Raw genomic sequence first — 18,669 nt, 5'->3', positions numbered from 1 at the left:
CTAGCATGCACGAAGACCTGGGTTCGATTCCTTGGTACCACATACATAGACAAAAGCCGGAAATGGTGCTGAGGCTCAAGTGGTAGAGTGCTAGCCTTGAGAAAGTCCAAGGACAGGGCTCAGGCCCTGAGCTCAAGCCCAGGACTGGCAAAAAAAAAAAAAAGAAAGAAATGCTCACTCTAAAAGCTTTTCATTTAGTAAGACTGAAAGAAACTAAGAGGTGTCCTCCCCTTCCCCCTTCCCCGCCCAGTGACACTGGGATTCTGAGCTCTGGGCTACAAACTTGCCAAGCTATGCTCACAAGCATTTTTGTTTTTCAGGTTTTGTGTTTTTTTGTCCAAGTAGGGTCTGATATTTTTGTCTGATGTTGACCTCTGACAGTGATCCTCCTACTACAGCCTCTCACATAGCTAGAGTGACCATTTCATCATCGATATACTCAACAGAAAGTCCAAGCACCCAGATAATTATTGAGGAAGTAGTATTAGCATCAGCTTAAGAATATTGCATTGTCTTATATGTTTTATAATAGATATTTTTATATTGGTTTGAGTATATTTAAGATTTGCCTGGTATCTTTCTCAATATAGTAAATATTAAGCCATTTACATGATAATGATTTGATTAGCAGGATTTGCATTATATAATAATAATAAGCAGACCATTATGCCAAATCCTATTACAACAGCAAATTTCTTTGTTACTAAAATAAGGAAGACTGTCTGCTTGCTATTATTAAGCATTATTCAGTGTTAAAGTATTCTAGTTCAGAAAAAATAATTTACAGTCTTATAAAGATCATATCTCAAGGATTATATTAGCATTTAAGTGTTAGCCATATAGGGTAAGATTCAAATGACCTACTATGGTATACTATAGCTTCAAATGCAGGTTTCTAGAAATGTTGCGATTCCTATCAGGACCTCTTTCAACTCTGAATTGGAATTAGTCATTTGTGTTATTTGTTGACTTTGTGGTTAAGTGTACAATTTCCAATCATATAAGTGGCCTTCTTCTTCCTGTCATAGCAATATCGGAAGCTGAGCCAGTCTTACTATCCACTCCTAGAGTGTCTCACCCAGGACCACATGGGCTTCATCACCAACTTGGAGGCTCCTGTGCTCCTGTACGTCCTCACATCTATCTCCGAGGGACTCACCACTCTTGGTAAGGAAAATGGGATGGGCACATTTTGTTCATGGGAAAAATTTGATTATGATCTCTTTCTTGTATATTAAGAACTCAGTCCAGGCCAGGAGTTTGCCCTAGTGGTAGAGTGCTTGCCTAGTATACACAAAAACCCATACAAAGAAAAAGCTGGAAGTGGTGCTGTGACTCAAGTGGTAGGACTCTAGCCTTGAAAAAGCCCAAGGAGGCTGGGAGTTTGGCCTAGTGGTAGAGTGCTTGCCTAAGATACACGAAGACCCTGGTTTGATTCCTCGGTACCACATACATAGAAAAAAGCCAGAAGAAGTGCTATGGCTCAAGTGGTAGAGTTCTAGCCTTGAGAAAGCCCAAGGACAGTGCTCAGGCCCTGAGGTCAAGGCCCAGGACTGGGGGAAAAAAAAAGAAAAAGCCCAAGGACAGTGCTTAGGCCCTAAGTTCGAAGCCCCAGGACTGGCACCAAAAAAAAGAAAAAAAAAAAAACCTAAGAACTAAGTCCAACAAAGGAAACAGAGATATTATGGAATCAAACTGAAGGATTAGTTTACTACTAATTTCAAGTAGAAAATGCATTTTTTTCATACTCTGATATTTGTTTTTCATAAACTTTATTGAGGTATAACTTAACTATAATAACATTCTCTGGTTTTGTTTTAAGACACCACTTCAAAGAGTCTTAACAAATGTGGACATACTCAAGAACTATCCAAACCAATGTACAGAATACTCCTATCACCATGCAAAGCAGCGTATGGCCCTTCAGATCAGTCCCTTATCCCCACTTCCAGTACCAAAACACTTTTCTCTTTCAAGAATTTCCTGTATGTATACCCATACAAATAAGGAAATGGTTTGTGTCTGGCTTCTTTCATTTCTCATAATATCCTTGAGATCGCTCTGTGCTGGTTTATCTATCAATCAATTTGTCCTTCTTGTTGCTGAGTATTACTCCATTGTCTGAATGTACACATGCCAGCTGTGGACATTAGGCATTTCTATTATTTGATACTTTGAACATAGCTGCTATGAACAATTCTTTTTTTGTTGTTGGGGTAATATATAAAGGGGTTACAGGTAATAGGTGCATTACTTCTCATACATTGATACCCCTTCTCAGGTTTTTGTCCCCATTTTCTCCCCTTGCCCCCTCCCAATCATTTTGTTTTCCCCCCTTCCGTTTCCTATTTCAAATAAACAAACATATACACAGTATACCAGGTAACAAAATCAGATACAGTAACATGAAGAACAGCAATCACACAAGATAAAGCTCTTGTACAAGTCTTTATGTGACCATTTTTTCCCCTTGGTTCTACTCACCTCATGGCACCTCAGGATTAGAGAGAACAAGAGAAAGGGGCTGCTTCCTCCAAGCAAAGGTGCACTCCCTAACAGCACCGTAGTATGAGCTCCCACTGTGGTAGACCCTAACAGCACAGTAGTATGAGCTCCCACTGTGGTAGACCCTAACAGCACAGTAGTATGAGCCCCACTGTGGAAGATCCTTCATTGTATATATATATATATTTCGTAAAATTTTCAGCTTTGGTATGTCTGAAGATAATTTTTTCCTTTTTTCTTGAATGTATTAGTATTTTAACTGTGAAAGGGGTTTTACTGTGATATTTCTATTCAGGAATATATGCTAATCAAATTTTTTTGAGAAGTATATCTGTTCTGTTTATTTGCTCATTTATTAATTGGATTATAGATTCACTGAGAGTTTAGTTTTTTGAGCTTCCTGTATATTTTTGTTATCAATCCCTTATCAAGGTATAGGTGGCAAAGATTCTTCTCCCATTCTGTAGATTGCTGAACTACTAGAGTTCTAGTTAGAAGTTACTGCCTGTGCTAGTAAGTTCTGGTATTTTCTTATTCTTTCCTGTAATGGTTTCAGAGTTTCTTGTCTTTGTTTCATTTTGAGTAGCTTTAAAAGCTGTAACCCAAATTCAGTCGTCCTTTTTCTAGATATTTTAATCTAACCTGCTATTAATCCTAAATACATTTTTAAATTTCAGACTTTATATTTGTATTCTCTAGAAACCCCTTTTGTGGGAAGGAATGTGAGTGTATGTTATAGAAGAAATGTAACTGGGACTGGCCCTGAATTCCTCGGCTCAAGCATCCTCTTGCCTCAGCCTCTCAAGATAACTGAGGCACCAGTCATGCACAGCAGTCTTTTTTCATACCTTTGTCTCTTTTCTCCATATTAAGTTCATTTTTTCTTTAACTTTAAGCATAGTTATAAAGTTTATAACTTTTTTGTTGTTTTGTTTTTTTGTTTTTTTAATATATTTTTTATTGTAATTAATAGAAGGGTTACATGATATTTGCAAGATAAATGGTGCCTTAATTCCCACACATTGATACCCTTTCACATGTCATGGTCCCCATTTCATTTCAGAATCTGTTCTATGCATTAATATTTTCTATGGGTCATATTTTTTTCATATTTAATGCCTTGTGATTTTTAATAGGTGCCAGATATTGGCAATTCTGTTTTGTCTGATGTTAGATTTTGAGTTTTGATGACCAGGCAGCAGTGGCTCACACCTGTAATCCTAGATACTCAGGAGGCTGAAATCTGAGGACTGCTGTTCAAAACCAGCCTAGTCATGAAAGTCCATGAGACTCTTATCTCCAATAAAATACTCAGTAAAAGCTAGACATAGCCATGTGGCTCAAGTGATAGAGCACTAGCATTGGGGAAAAGAAATTCAGGGACAATGCCTACGCCCTGAGTTCAAGCGCCCGGACTGGCAAAACAAAACACACAAAAAAAAAATACATAAGATTTTTGGATGTTCTTTCAGTTTAGTAACTTTTGGGTCAATTCGACTTACTAGGATGGTCTCCATTATAGAGTAATTAAGCCCTACTACTAAGTTGCAACCCCGGTAAGGACACACCAGCATGCTCTTTGTACATTGCAGCTTTTTAGCTTTGGGGAGGTTTTTTGTTTTGTTTTGTTTTTTTCTCACGCTTGAACTGTTTCAGCAAACACTAGAAAGGGTTCCCTTGCAGAAATCCATAAACTTCTCTTCTGTACTTCCACGTGCCAGGACTCTGAACCACAAGCTGTAGCTGCCTCACCTGCTTTGATCCCCTTGCATTTCTTTTCAGCTCACTTGGCTTTATTTGGGTTTTTCCTCCCCGGCCTGCAGCCTGAAAACGGCTTGGTCAGTGAGCTGCTCAGTTGTGGGTATTGTCTCATTTAGTTCCCTCTTCTCTCATTTAATAGGCCTGTACTACTTGTTGTGCAATAATTGAAAACTGTTGTTTCATATATTTTGTCCTGTTTGCTAGTTGTTTATGGCAGGAGGGCAAATTCTCATAGCAGCTAATCCTTCATGGAAAGAAGCAGAAGTCTTGTCTTTTATTATTACAGCTTAGTTTGACATTGTTTTTCTCTCAGATCTGGTAATACTGTAGATTTTGAATTAGTTGTAGGTAGCTATGTTTTTCTCAAACTATGGTCATGGTCAGGCTTAGAATCTGCATTTCAACAAGACTTTCAAAGTCTTGACAAAACACCCACCTGTTAAGTGTATCGACAGTGGACACACAGAGCCTGACTTCGCCATTGGTGTTTTCATGTCCACTTATTTCACCCTCAATCCATGTCATTGCCAAACGTGAGTGCTTGAGGTTTCTGAAAGTGTTGTTTGTTCCTTCTTCCTGTTGGACTACATGCTCCCAAAGGTTGGAGCAGAATTCCCTGCTCTGGGGGTAGAGTGCACACTCACTGAATATTTATTGAATGAATTAATTGGGTAACATTTTTTTTCCTTTTGTCAGTTGAGGGGCTTGAACTCTCACAGACTTTTTAGTGCCTGGGCTGGCTTTGAACCACAATCCTCAGATCTCAGCCTCCTGAGTAGCTACGATTACAGGTGTGAGCCACCATACCCGGCTTGGGTAGCATTATTTTCATTACACAGATGAATAAGCTGTGGCTCAGAAAGTGAAGTAGTGTACCTGACTCCGTAGTCTTTCCCATTCTTCTTCAGCCCACCTCCCAGCTTTAACCACTAGAGGCCTAGAATAAAGTCTTCTTTGCCCTCAGCCTCTTATGCTGCACATTGGCATCATAAGCTGTGGACAAGTCTGGCGAGAAAACATCGTCCTTCGCCTTCAGTAACATTGCACTGATTTTGTTGGAGCTGCGTGTGATTTTAGTTTCACTATTGAGGGCCTCAGCAGAGGAAATGGGAATCAGTGATGGATGAGTGTGCCTAAAGGCTGAGTATGTCTTTAAAATATAATTAATTAGAATTGATGGCATTTTTAATTTCAAGCTATTTTTTATCACCCATCCACCCACATCCCACTTTTTCATACATAGAGACCGGATATGAAGCTTAAAAATGCTTCTCTTAGGGTTCACAACACCTTTATTCAGTAATCACCAGGTGTGCACATCCTGTGTGCTCTACTGAAGATGACAAGATAGATAAGGCACTGCCCACAGAAAAGCTTGATTTGCAGTGCAAGAGATAAGCAGTAAGTGAAGGACAAACAGACTTGAATTAGAAGGCAACAAACTGTGGCAAGTGCAGAGCACGCGATTGGAGTGGGGCAGCGATGAAGAGCAGCAGGACCATTTCCAGGGACACCTGAGGGGAGGGTTGGCAGCACAAGTGTAGAAGAGCTGGGGCTGGAGCAGGCAGGGATGCTCGAGGGCAGAGTGCTTCCTTGTCAAGGAATGGGAAGGGCAGGCAAAGAGTTGAACCCACTAGCACCTGCCCAGTCTTTCTCCCTTGAAATTCATTATTAATGTATGTAAACAATAAACATATGAACCTATCCTGAACATATTCTTATTTGTCTACTCTTTATACTGGATTGGAACTCAGGGCTTCATGCTTTCTGGGCAAGCATTCTTCCACTTGTGCCTCTCTACCAGCCCTCTCTGTTCTGGGGTATTGTTGTTGTTTTTCCTAGTCCTGGGGCTTGAACTCAGGGCCTGGACGCACTGTCCTTGGGCTTTGTCAAGGCTAGTGCTCTACCACTTGAGCCATGGCACCACTTCCCCATCTGTCTCTGTCTCTGTCTGTCTGTCTGCCTTTCTCTCTCTCTCTGTCTCTCTCTCTCTCTCTGTCTCTCTCTCTCTCTTTCTTTACTTTCTTAGTAGGTCATGGGACTTGAACTGTGGGGCCTGGGCACTGTCCCTGAGCTCTCCAGCTCAAGACTACCACCCTACCCTATGGCTATAGCACCACTTCCAGTTTTCTGGTGGTTAATTGGAGATAGTTTCACAGAGTTTTGTACCCAGGCTGGCTTTGAACAGTGATCCTCAGATCTCAGCCTCCTGAGTAGTTAGGATTACAGGAATGAGCCACCGGCACCCAGCCTTCCTGCTTTTTCTATGTAGGTGGTACAGAGGAATCAAACCCAGGACTTGGTGCATGCTAGGCAAGCACTGTGCCACGCTTCCAGCCCTGATCTGGTGATTTTTGAAATAGGGTCTTGCTTTATGCCTGGCTATGTCCCCTATGTGTGCCTTCCCTATAACATGGTCTGATGGACACGTCCCATTATCCCCAGCCGTGGATCAAGATGGGGTCTCATGAACTGGTTGGCCCCAACCAAGGATCTCCAATCCCCACCTTCCAAATAGGCAACAGCCTTAAATGACCACACGTGGCTTGCTTTGGTTATTTCTATGATAGGGTTTTCCTTTTTTGTCTGGACTACCATCCTCTTACTTAGGTCTCTTGCTGTGGCTGTTGTAATAGGCATATACCACTGTGCCAGCTTTTTCCCCATTGAGTTGGGGATCCCATGAACACTTTTTCCTATTGCAATGGGGGTCTCCTGAACATTTTTCCTGCTGATGTGGTCTCATGAACTTTTTTCCCCCACTGGCCACAAGCTCTGATCCTCTCAGTTTCAGCTTTCCAAATAGGATTTCTGGTATAGTTATACACCTGGTTTGAACACACCATGTGAGAGAAAAACATTGAAGAAATAATTGTAGAACTTACATTTTGTAATTAGTTCTGCCCACCACAAATAATGTTAAAGAGAAAAGAGATTTTTTAACTCTTTTATTTTTGTAATTTTATTGTTATTAAGGTGTTGTACAGAGGGATTACCAATTCATAAGTCAGGTAATGAGAACCTTTCTTTTTGAAAACATTATCACCCCTTCCTTTCCTTTCCCCCAGTTTTTCCCTCCTATTCCTACCTACAAGTTACACAGGTTTTCCCATACAGAGTATACTGAATAGCACAATTGCATTTGTTCAGAGAAAGATCTTTGAATAGACTGTCAAGCTTGGTATTTAAAGGGATTGAAATTGCCAGGAAAGCAGTCTAGAAGTGAAAAGGAAAACCTCTCTGTATATCAGGCACTACAAGCTTTACAGAGTATATCTCATTAATGTCTCACACCATGTACAAAAAGTAGAGAGTATATAGTATATTTTACACAATGCATTCAAACCTCAGTGAAGTCAAACATCTTAAGTAATATAGATTAAACCTATGCCCATCTATTTCTAATACTATGGCTCTCAAATAGAACTTTTGTCTCTGAAATTGCCTTTTAAACTATTTTTTCCAAAACCTTCATCCTTTTGCTGTGGCTAGAAGTTCTGAGCTGAAGCAAATTTCAGCTCAGCTCATTATCATTCTTCCTGACTCTCAGTTAAGCAACTCTTTCCTACACAGTTAACTTTTCAGCACAGCTTTCTGTGATGGCTCTTTGCAAGCAGGAGGGCTATTAATGATGCATGTGTTTCCTGTGGAGACCAATTGCCAAATAAGAGTGCGTGGTTGGTTTCAGACAAGTTGCTAGAGAGAATAGTGCCTAATAGACTTTAAAAAATTATTTCCAGGACTGGAGGCATAGCTTAGCAGTAGACTGCTTTCCTCACAAGTGCAAGGCCCTGAGTTCAAAACCCTGTATCAAAAAAATCCAAATTTGTCTGAATTATGGGAGATACCCTTTTTTACAAAAAAAAATGTTAAGACGTGGTGCTTTACACCTACAATCCTAGCTCTCTCCGTCAGGAGTCTGAGCTTCAAAGCAAGCCAAAGCAAAAATGTCCACAAAGCTCTTGTCTCTTAAGTAACCAAGAAAATGGAGACAAGTCTCAAGTAGTAGAAGAGCAGCTGAATGAACAAGCTAAGCAAGTGTGAGGCCCTGAATTCTTATCTTGGAAACAAAGGGTGGAAAAAAAAAAACATTAAAAACCAACAACTAGTGCCACATCCAAAGCTCTATGATATCCACACACCCTTTTATCAGAACAGTCCCATGGTTTGGATCTCATAGGATAGCTTGGCCTGCAGTTTAAGAAAAACCACACCACGACCAACAAAAAAGAAAAAAGGGGGAAAAAAAAACAGTTACATGTAGTCTTTATCACTTTTTTTTTAAGGTCAGAGACTGGAACTGGAACTCAGTATCTGACACTCTAGCTCATGGCTAGTGTTCCACCCGCAGAGCCACGCCTCACACCATCCTTAGCGTTATTCATTGTTTTTTTGTTTGTTTATTTGTTTTTATCAAATTCCCTTGATCGTTATGATTCTACATACTTAAATCTATCTAGAAATAGTTTTTATCTTTTTCAAAGCCCCTAACCATAAATCAGCCATAATGGAGGCTCCTCTTGCTTTTATTGTAAGGAGGTTGTGCTCTAGCCATGGTGTCTAAAGTGTTTACCTGGCTTTTCCACAGCTGACTCAGTGGAATGAAACCTTTTAATGCAGCCTGCATGCCATGTATAGTCACCAAATCCATGTAAAGTCCATATGATTGTATGATTGATAGCACAGTGCTCTTCATTTGTGAGGATGACCACATCTATCTCCTGCTTGCCCTTGTAGATGTTAAGGTACTTAATACGTTTACTATTATAACAGGTACTTCAAATGGAGAAATGTGAAAGAAAAAGAAAACAAACCAACTCAACAAATCTACATGTGACTCATAGGCCTGGGTCTGCCTGTGAGTCAGGCCCCGATTCTGTAACCAGTGCTTTTTCTACAGAGCAACCCCAATTAGTGGGAAAAGAAGAAGTCAACCAGTTGAGTCACCAAATTTCCATAATTTTATGAGGAAGAAAACAAGACCTTCTTTTAAAAACTTTATAGTTTTACCATTTTCCAAAACTATTCATGTCTGTCTCTTAAACCTTTATTCAATCTCTTTCCCTTACATTCCTATTCTAATTACTATTCTCCTGTCTGTTTCAGAACTTTCCCCTAAACTTCCTTTTTTATTTTCCTTAGACATATGTGTGTCTGAGAATCTCAAATATAAACAAGATGATAAGAAACTATTCTTTTACAAAATCCATTGTCTGTTACCTCCAAACCCCAAGCTCCCATCTCCTATGTGGAAGAAAGTCCTGCTTAGGGAGAAATGTCAGGAGACCAGGAGCCAGGAGGGGTGAGGAAATGAAGGCAGTGTTAGAAATGTTCTTCCTCCCACAAAATCCAACATGTGTTCTGAGGAACAACCCATCAACATGGCCTGTGGAAAAGGAAATGGCCAGGGGGTGGGGGAGGGAGGGAAATGGGGACCAAGACATGTGAAAGGGTATCAATGTATGTGAATTAATGCACCTTCTATCTGGCAAATATCATGTAACCCTTTTACTAATTACAATAAAAAAAAAAGAAAAGGAAATGGCCAATCAGAATCCTAAGTAGGCCTTTCCCAACCACTTATATAGGCACAGTGGCGGCAGCAGATGCCCATTGCTTCTCTTAGTAGTGTACTTTGCTTCTCCATTCATTTTGGTAAATTCTTTTTACAGTCTGAGACTAGCAAATCTACATTCTCCTTCTCCCCCCCCCCCCCCCCCCGCTAGTCCTGGGAACTGAACTCAGAGTCTGAGTACTGAAGCTATTAGATTAGTCATTTATAATCATTTTTCTTACTAATAAGAAACCTGTGTTACATGCCATCATTTGCCAAAAGGCATGGGTAGCATCATGCTATGAGTTGAGATTAGGAAGTTTGAATAAACTACATAATCCGTGAGTTTTCATTTTCATCTGTCTTGTTCAGTGCTGTGGATGACACCCAGGACTTGTTCATGCTACACATACACTGTATCTTAGCCCTTAGTTTTTACATATTAAAATGAAAACAATATATAATATACAAAATAGTTGTTATATGTGAATGAGATGGTAGTTTGGGGGTGCAAAGGAGATAATAAATAGGCTTGTTCTGTCACACCAATTACATACTCAGAAGAGCTTCAGTAATACCATGATTGACTTTGAAATTAAACATAAACATCTCCGCTCACTCTTGGATGCCCTCAGGTAAGGCCCCAGTGGACTTTGTTGGCCTTCAGTCATAGGATTCTCCTATAAGTTCTCTCTCCTTCAAGCCAAAATTTATGTGTCTTTTCTGTGCTAGTGCACATGGTACACACTAGGTTTAGAGAAACAAGGCAAACATCTATTTCCAAGGAACTTAGAGCTTGATGTAATGACTGAAAATCAGATAGGTTTTTTTGTTTGTTTGGTTGGTTTTTGGTCAGTACGTTGGTTGTGGGGCTCAAACACTGGGCGTGGGCACTGTCCTTGAACTCTTCAGCTCAAGGCTACCACCCTACCCCTGTGCCTGGGCATTGACCCTGAGCTCTTCAGCTCATGGCTACTGCCCTAACACTTTCGCCACAGTGCCACTTCCAGATTTCTAGTGGTTAATTGGAGATAGGAGTCTCATGGTCTTTAGGCCTAGTCTTTGGTGCCCAGGCTGGCTTTGAGCCACAGTCCTCAAATCTTAGCCTCCTGAGTAGCTAAGATTACAGGCGTGAGCCACCATGCCCAGCCAGATAGGCTTAAAAAAAATTGTAATGAAATGAAGCAAACATTTTACCAGTACAAATGAATTCTTTCTTACTGTTCATACAGATACAGTTGTCTCCTCCAGCTGCTGTACCAGTTTAGACTACATCGTCACTTACCTCTTCAAGCACATTGCCAAAGAAGGCAAGAAGACACTTCGATGCCGAGAGGCTGTGCAAGCTGGTCAGAGACTATTACATTTTATGCAGCAAAATCCAGATGTCCTTCAGCAGGTAACCTAGCTTTAAAATATTTCCCACGGGCCAGCTTGTTCCCTGGACTTCCCTTCTTTTGCTGCCAAGGCCCTTTACAGTTACTCTGTAGATTCTTTCCCTGAACGCTGGTGGTACACTATCTCAGGACCCCAGCCTCAAGGTACCTCCATGACACTCAGCTCACCTGGGGAAACAGAACCCACAGTAAGGCTGGTTCTCCAGAGGTCTGAAAACACTTACCCAGAGCCTCTGAAAAATCCATCTTCAGTCCGCCCAACAGTATTATATTGGGACGCTACCAAGAGACAGTCACCTAGTGGTTGCTGGGGCAACTTGCTGAGAACCACTCATGCACCATTGTATAGCATTCTTGCCAATTCCAGATTAGGAATTACACTTCAAGCACATTAGATAATATTCCCAAGAGCGTTTCATTAACAAGCACCTATTTTCCTTTTCAACTGTACTGCCTAATTGGCTAACATGGGTTTGGTCTAAGTTTTAAATGACAAATTTTAAATTGCAAGTTATAGTTAACAACATGCATTTTAAAATGAATATATAGGATATAGTCTATAAGTTTCAATCTCAAGTAGATGTGGGGGGGGGAGGGGGAAACAGAATCAAAGGTTGGAGAGACTGGAAGCAGCCCCAGAGTGTGTGGGAGGATAAGACCGTATCCCCAACACTTGTAAGCCTAGCTGCATGGCGGGGAGGTACAGGAAGGTTTCAGTCAGAGGCCAGATCCCAGGCAAAGCACAAGACTACCAGAAAAGCTAAAGCAAAACATGCTAGGGGTGTGGCTCAAGTGGCAGAGCACCTACCTAGCAAGCATGAGACCCTATACATAAAAAAAAAAGAAAGAATAGACATGCCTAGAATATTCCAGTGAGAGTAAGGCCTTTTTTTTGTAGATATGCCATTGCTGATAATTCTTTTTTTTTTTAATTTTATTTATTTTTTTTAATTTTTTTATTGTAATTAGTAAAAGGGTTACATGATATTTGCCAGATAGAAGGTGCATTAATTCACATACATTGATACCCTTTCACATGTCTTGGTACCCATTTCCTCCCCCCCACAACCCCCACCTGTCTTGGTTTTCCCCCTTCCCTATCACATTTCAAATATCCAAATACAAATAAATTCAATATATCAGATAACAAAGTGAGATACTATACCAATATGAGATACCCAAGGGACACATCGCTGATAATTCTATATCCACTGAATTTAGAAAAAAAAATGTCATACTGTTTTCAGTTTTCTTTTTACTCCTTTTCTTCCCCCTCCCCCCCGCCCCTTATTTTGTTAGTCATGGTACTTAAACTCAGGGCCTGGGTGCTGTCCCTGAGCTCTTCTGCTCAAGGCTAGAGCTCTACCATTTGAGCCACTGCACCACGTCCAGGTTTCTGGTGGTGCATTGGAGGTGAGAGTCTCCTGGACTTTCCTGCCTGGGCTGGCTTTGAACCATGGTCCTCAGATCCCAGCCTCCTGAGTAGCTGGAATTACAGGCGTGAGCCACCAGCGCCAGATTATATCCATACTAAATTTATGATTTTTAATCTATGATTACACGTAATCTGCTACCTTGTCATTAGTTACCATGTAAGTCACCTGTAATCATCAAAAAATATGGCTCAACTTAAAAATCAATGATAAAATAGAGTAAAACCACCATGATAGCATAATATTTAAATTAAATTTAAATATTTAAACTTCAATGGAAATTGATATTCAAGTGAAATTATGTAAACTATCTGTGGAGAATTTTCACCTGACCAGTTATTTTCTGTGTATGGATTGGGCCGGGGTGCAATGGATGTTTTCAGTAATAGCCAGGGGCTGTAGATTGCAACTGCTTGGTTTGACCTGAACTGTCACAACAGGTTGTGGTGGAGCAAGGGGAGAGAATTTCCTGAGAATCTGGCAAATCCATGGTTATTTATTTCCTTTAGTAAGTACATGTCCTACGTCAGCACTGAGCACATAAACACTATGACAGACTAAAGAAAATCAATATTTGTGGATTATCCAGAACTCAGACCCAGCCCTCTGTACACTGTGCGCCGCCCCCCTTCCCCCCCTGCCAAAAGACAGCTCTACAGCCAAGTTACTCATCCCAGCATGCAGCCCTAATCACTGTGGTGTCCCATCACCTTTAGCAGAAAGTTTTAGCCAAAATTGATCATCTATAAGTGTGGAAAATGGCTCTACATGAGAGTATCAAGTGTGTCTTTATTCAGGACCACATTGCATTTGCTGGCTTAAATAATTTCTCTGTGTTAATAATAGGTGGTAATCTTTCACTTTATAGTATATGACTAAGATGTGATATATCTTTATTAACAATGGAATACATTCTATTTATTTGGATTGTAGGCTTTCAGAAACATTTTAAATATTGATGACTGGTCCCTGGTAGTCAGCATACATACAATTTTCATTTGCACCGGTTTCTATCATCTTGAGTGCCTCTGATGTCAACTATTGGGTATGGTAATACCTGACATCATCTCCTCAGGTCACTGACAACTTTGACCTCTATTCTTATGCACAGTGTCTGTCGTCTCAAAAGCTCTTTTGAATTGATTTGAAATTTTGACTCTTCCCTTTATGAGGCACTAAAATTGATAATTATTCAGATGGGAACTGAGTGCTGAGTGAAAAATCAATTCCACCCGCTCTCTGCTGCGTATAAAATTACTTCTGAGTCGGCTGGACTGAACGGATGGCCAGAGTAAAAGCAGCATGCTGGAGCGGTGGGAAGAATTAGCTGGACAGAACTAATAGCCTGAAGGGATAGACGTGGAAAAGAGGGAGTGGGCCAGTTGGGGGTTATTATGAGCGGAGATGGGTCCCCCTGATCATCTGTTTACATCGGCTTTCTAAGACCTTATAAATCAGCCTTGAAGAGCAGCAGAACCTAAGATTCCCCCTTACCAGAGGGACTTTGTATTAGATTATTCCCATTTTCACACTCAGATGAAAAGTGAGTCATTGGTTACTCATTGATTGCCCATTAAATGCTGGGGATGATTTGACTATCACAGAAGGTAATAAACAAGGTGACTGCTTCTAAACTTGAGGTTTTAGTTTTCAGGGCATCTGTGTCAGTTAAGTAATGCCTAACCCTGTTAAAAGGAATGGGTTACAAATCGCTTAACAGTGCTGAGAAACTAGACCCTAATGACTAATTGTGCTTGGAGTTTAGAGAGGGCTTGTCAGCTCTTTAAACTAAACTGATGCAATGATACTGCAATTATTTACTAGTTTGAACTGTTTTTCCCCCAACCTGGGCCTATTTTGTTGAAAGCTTAATTGCATCAAGAGTGTCAGCTCTAAACTGCAGAAGTTACTTCCTCAGGTTCCACAGTACAGGCTGCATGGACTTGACAGAGTTTCAACCTCCCTGCAGGCTTCTCTATTTGTATGCAGCAGTCAGAATGAAATTTTAAGTGCCTGAAGTCAACCTGAAAATACTTATTATGACCACCTTACATGGCTTGAAATCATTGTCTTAAAAAATACATTCTTCGGGGCCGGGAGTTTGGCCTAGTGGTAGAGTGCTTGCCTAGCATGCACGAAGACCCGGGTTCGATTCCTCGGCACCACATACTTAAAAAAAGCCAGAAGTGGTGCTGAGGCTCAAGTGGTAGAGCTCTAGCCTTGAGAAAAATCCAAGGACAGTGCTCAGGCCCTGAGCTCAAGCCCAGGACTGGCAAAAAGAAATAAAAATAAATAAATATATATATATATATATATATATATATATATATATATATCCTGTTCAAGTTGGCCATGCTTTACATACAAGCCTAACTTTTTTTTTTTGCCAGTCCTGGGCTTAAGCTCAGGGCCTGAGGACTCTCACAAGCATAACTTTGAAACTAGTGACCTTTAGTTCTGAGGAGCGTAATAGAAATGAAAAGTATTGCCTACCCTTCGCTGCTTAGACTGAACAGCTGAGGAAAACTCAGTTCACATAAATTGGGGGAAGGATTCACAAAGTGTTTTATATCACTAGACGAATAAGCTAAAAAAATTAAAAACTAAGCAATGATAACTTTGGTAGAATTACTAATTGCTCCTAATTAATAGTAGATGAGACACTGATCTGCAACCGTAATGTGGAAGTTAACACTTAGAAGTGAACTTGGCATCATCATTGGTTGTGTTAAGTAGTTGCATCTATAACCATAGAGAAGCATTCACTAGGTGACGTGTGTCACAGATGTGCCCATTAGAAGGACACTTCACAGACATGTCTGGCTCTGAAACGATAAGGATGGGACATTGATGTTGAATGCTTCTTCAGCTAGGAACATCAAAGAAAGCTAGTTGTCAGGCTAGCAGTTCAGCCTAGTGGTAGAGTGCTTGCCTAGCATGCACGAAGACAGGGTTCAGTTTCTCGGTACCACATACATAGAAAAAAGCTTAAAGTGCTTCTGTGGCTCATGTGGTAGCCATGAGAAAAGCCCAAGGACAGTCAGTGCTCAGGCCCTGCGTTCAAGCCAGGACTGGCAAAAAAAAAAAGAAAGAAGGAAGGAAGGAAGGAAGGAAGGAAGGAAGGAAGGATCTAGTTGCCCCAGAAAGAGTACCATTAATTGTTCTCTTATGCAGTTAACTTAATAACAAAGTATTTTAGCAATTTTATTCTCTCATTTCTAAACATGTTGCATAGAAGAATTAAAGCAGGTTTAAATTTTTTTTTATTTTTATATATCTTTTTGCTCCAGTCAGCTGTAATAAAGTACCTGAAAAGTTCTAATTGTGATTTTATTTCTCCCCCTTGCTTCTTTTTTATTTCATTGTTATTTCATTGTCATTGTTGTTTGATAACATGGAATTTAACTACAAATTGCGACTAGCTGTCAAAAGCTGTAAGTATCCTGCTTCAGAGGAGATGTAAGCTAACACAAGCATTCGCCCTTTTCCTCAGTCAGTCAGTCAATCAATGAAAATTGCTTTTGTATAGTGCTCTTCGTGACATGCCTCCCAAAGTGAATTACAGCAAAAGGGAAATCATCTGCTCTTTTTTTTTCATTTCTGTATTTATACTGAAACGATATTGCTCAACATTTTGACACACTATACAAGACATCTTTCATACTTCAGATTCCATTCCGTGACATTAAGTAGAGAAAGTGCCGTTGCATTTGTAACTGAGTTTGAAACTTTGGCCTGCAGAACTTCAGCAAGGTTGTCATAGATGCGACAGAACATTGTGGCATCTCTCATCCTCCTAAAAAATTAATTAGCCAGACTTTCTGGTGTGAAGAAGACCATTTCTAGAGACCCTTTCATAAACTCTTGCTCTCCATATAACCAGCTAGCCCAAAGCTGGTTTACTTACAACTTTATTGTTAAATGGATAACAGTAGATTTGTAACAAAATCAAGCTGAAAGAACATCATGAGTTGATCAGAGAACCGAAAGTGAAACTCAGATTTCCTGACAGAAGTGTGCTTCACACATGCTGCTGTGACCTTGGCCTTCCTCACAGCAATCTATGTCCCTCTCTTGTGGTATTTCTAGGGGGAAAAAATGGAATCAGCAGCACTCAGGTACTTACTGTGTGCATGCACAAACGTGTTTGTTGCATTTGTATTACCAGACACATCACCAAACGTCTGTAAAGATTTTATATGACCACCATCATTTTTTCAGATATAGAAATTGAGGCAGAAAAAAAATAGGTAACTTTCCACCCTGTCTGTTTGACTCTACTTGCCTAACCACAAAAAGCTATCTACTTTTCTCATTGTGCTCAGTGGCTTTTAATCCAAGGAAGTGTACATGTTGTAAGCACTTAAAATACAGGACGCCAGGCATCCAGTCAGGGCACCTTAAGATGGAGTAGTTTAGAGTAATAACCTCTCTCCCTGTACAGGCTGGACGGAGTAGCAGTGAACCAAAGAGGCACGGTAGTGAGGAGGGGGGGTTCTGTGCACTCTGTGACCAGGCATGGAGTTTATAAAGCATCTTTGAGAAGATCAAAGTCCAACTGGACAACATCTCACAGTCGTCTTCCATGCCTCTCAGGCAGCTTTTGATTTCTCTAGGCAGCTGGGTAGTGATGGTAGAGAAACATGAGGTTGACCTGTGAACCCCACACCCCACACCGCTCTCCACCCCTGACTCATCAGTGCTCACCACTTCTCCTGTAATGGTACCTACCAGACTCAGCCGAGTCTGGCCCCTTTCAGCCACCTTCCACCTTTCCTAATCTCCACCAACTAAGATGGCTTCAGGCCAAACAGAATGAGCTAAATGGGAAAAAAAAAAAAAAACCTTGACACAGCTCCAGTTGATGTTGTCTTACAAGAAAATAAGATGGATGGATTCTTGCCAGATGTATTGAAATTTCTGTCCTAAAGAGAAACCAAAAATTCACATTTTTAAATGTGGTCCACCAGTTGAAAATTCAAAACAAAACAAAAAGCATAGAAACAGTTGGCAGGTCATCAAGTCTGGCTGTTGGCTTTCTACCTTTCTACCTCTGTATTATGTAACCTTAAGGAATTTCCACACATGGCCCCCTCCATGTCTGGCCACAATTTTCCAGGTAGCCTAGTGCACCGGAATCATCTCCCTCAGATAGTTTGAAACGTGGGTTTTTCGGTTGCTATTTGAGAGCAGCTATTTTTGCCTCTCTGAAATTTTTAGAAATTTATTTTTCTTTTACTAAAGGCTCTATTGAAGATTAAGGAGGAGGCGGCATTGAAGATTAAGGGGAGGCGGCATCTGATTACATTTGTGTTTGCAAGTACTGGAGGGATGCAGTGAAACCCAAGTCTCACTTCTCAATATTTTGTGGCTTTTAGATATTTTAGATAACCAGGTTTGATTTAGGCAAAAATAACTTCATTTGTGTGTGTGTGTGTGTGTGTGTGTGTGTGTGTGTGTGTGTGTGGCTATGTGTGTGTGAATATGGGCACAATCCAATTACTAAGGATGAAATCAGAATAAAACAGCAAGGCATAAAATTCCAAAAGAGAATAAACCTCTTAAGGAAAAAAAGTGTGACTACTACCCTTAAGTATTAGTTAAGTTAGAAATTTAGTGTTTTTAATTTTAATAATAGAAAAACTCTTAATTTTGTTGATATGGCATTCTGTGATATTATGAAATTATTTGTTCATCTTTAGAAGTAGGTATGCAAGCCTAAGCTGTTTGTTACTACCCACATTTTTTGCCATTTTTTAATTTAATTTTTGTTATAGACATTTTCTGGATGACTAGTTCAACTGTAACAAAACTGGTATTTTTAAAAGAGATTAAAACAGAATTGTCTTTCTGACATAGAAATCTCTGAGTTAGTGCTGTGACTGTCGTCATCTATTGTAGAGTGCCTTATGCTCTTTGTCCAGGATCCCCTGCATCTTGGTAGTTTTTAAAATGTCCATTCCCCAGCAGAGATTGACACCTTGCCATATTCTGTAAGTATCTGAGAAGTAGTCCCTGC

At 40.3% G+C, this 18,669-nt stretch overlaps 1 protein-coding gene across 1 annotated transcript in view; it reads left to right on the top strand.

The window, feature by feature from the left end:
• Ranbp17 (RAN binding protein 17) overlaps nt 1–18,669 on the top strand; it is a 191,139-nt gene that overhangs the window by 157,152 nt on the left and 15,318 nt on the right. Inside the window, exons 24-25 of the mRNA XM_090321205.1 lie at nt 1,029–1,167; nt 11,053–11,219. Coding sequence (XP_090177331.1) covers nt 1,029–1,167; nt 11,053–11,219 — 306 coding nt within the window. The remainder of the gene's footprint in view (nt 1–1,028; nt 1,168–11,052; nt 11,220–18,669) is intronic.

Source organism: Megascapheus bottae, chromosome 29 (genome assembly GCF_031878675.1).
Source record: "Megascapheus bottae isolate mThoBot1 chromosome 29, mThoBot2.hap1, whole genome shotgun sequence".
Taxonomy (NCBI): Eukaryota; Metazoa; Chordata; class Mammalia; order Rodentia; family Geomyidae; genus Megascapheus; species Megascapheus bottae.
This window is presented reverse-complemented; position numbering and strand designations above follow the sequence as displayed.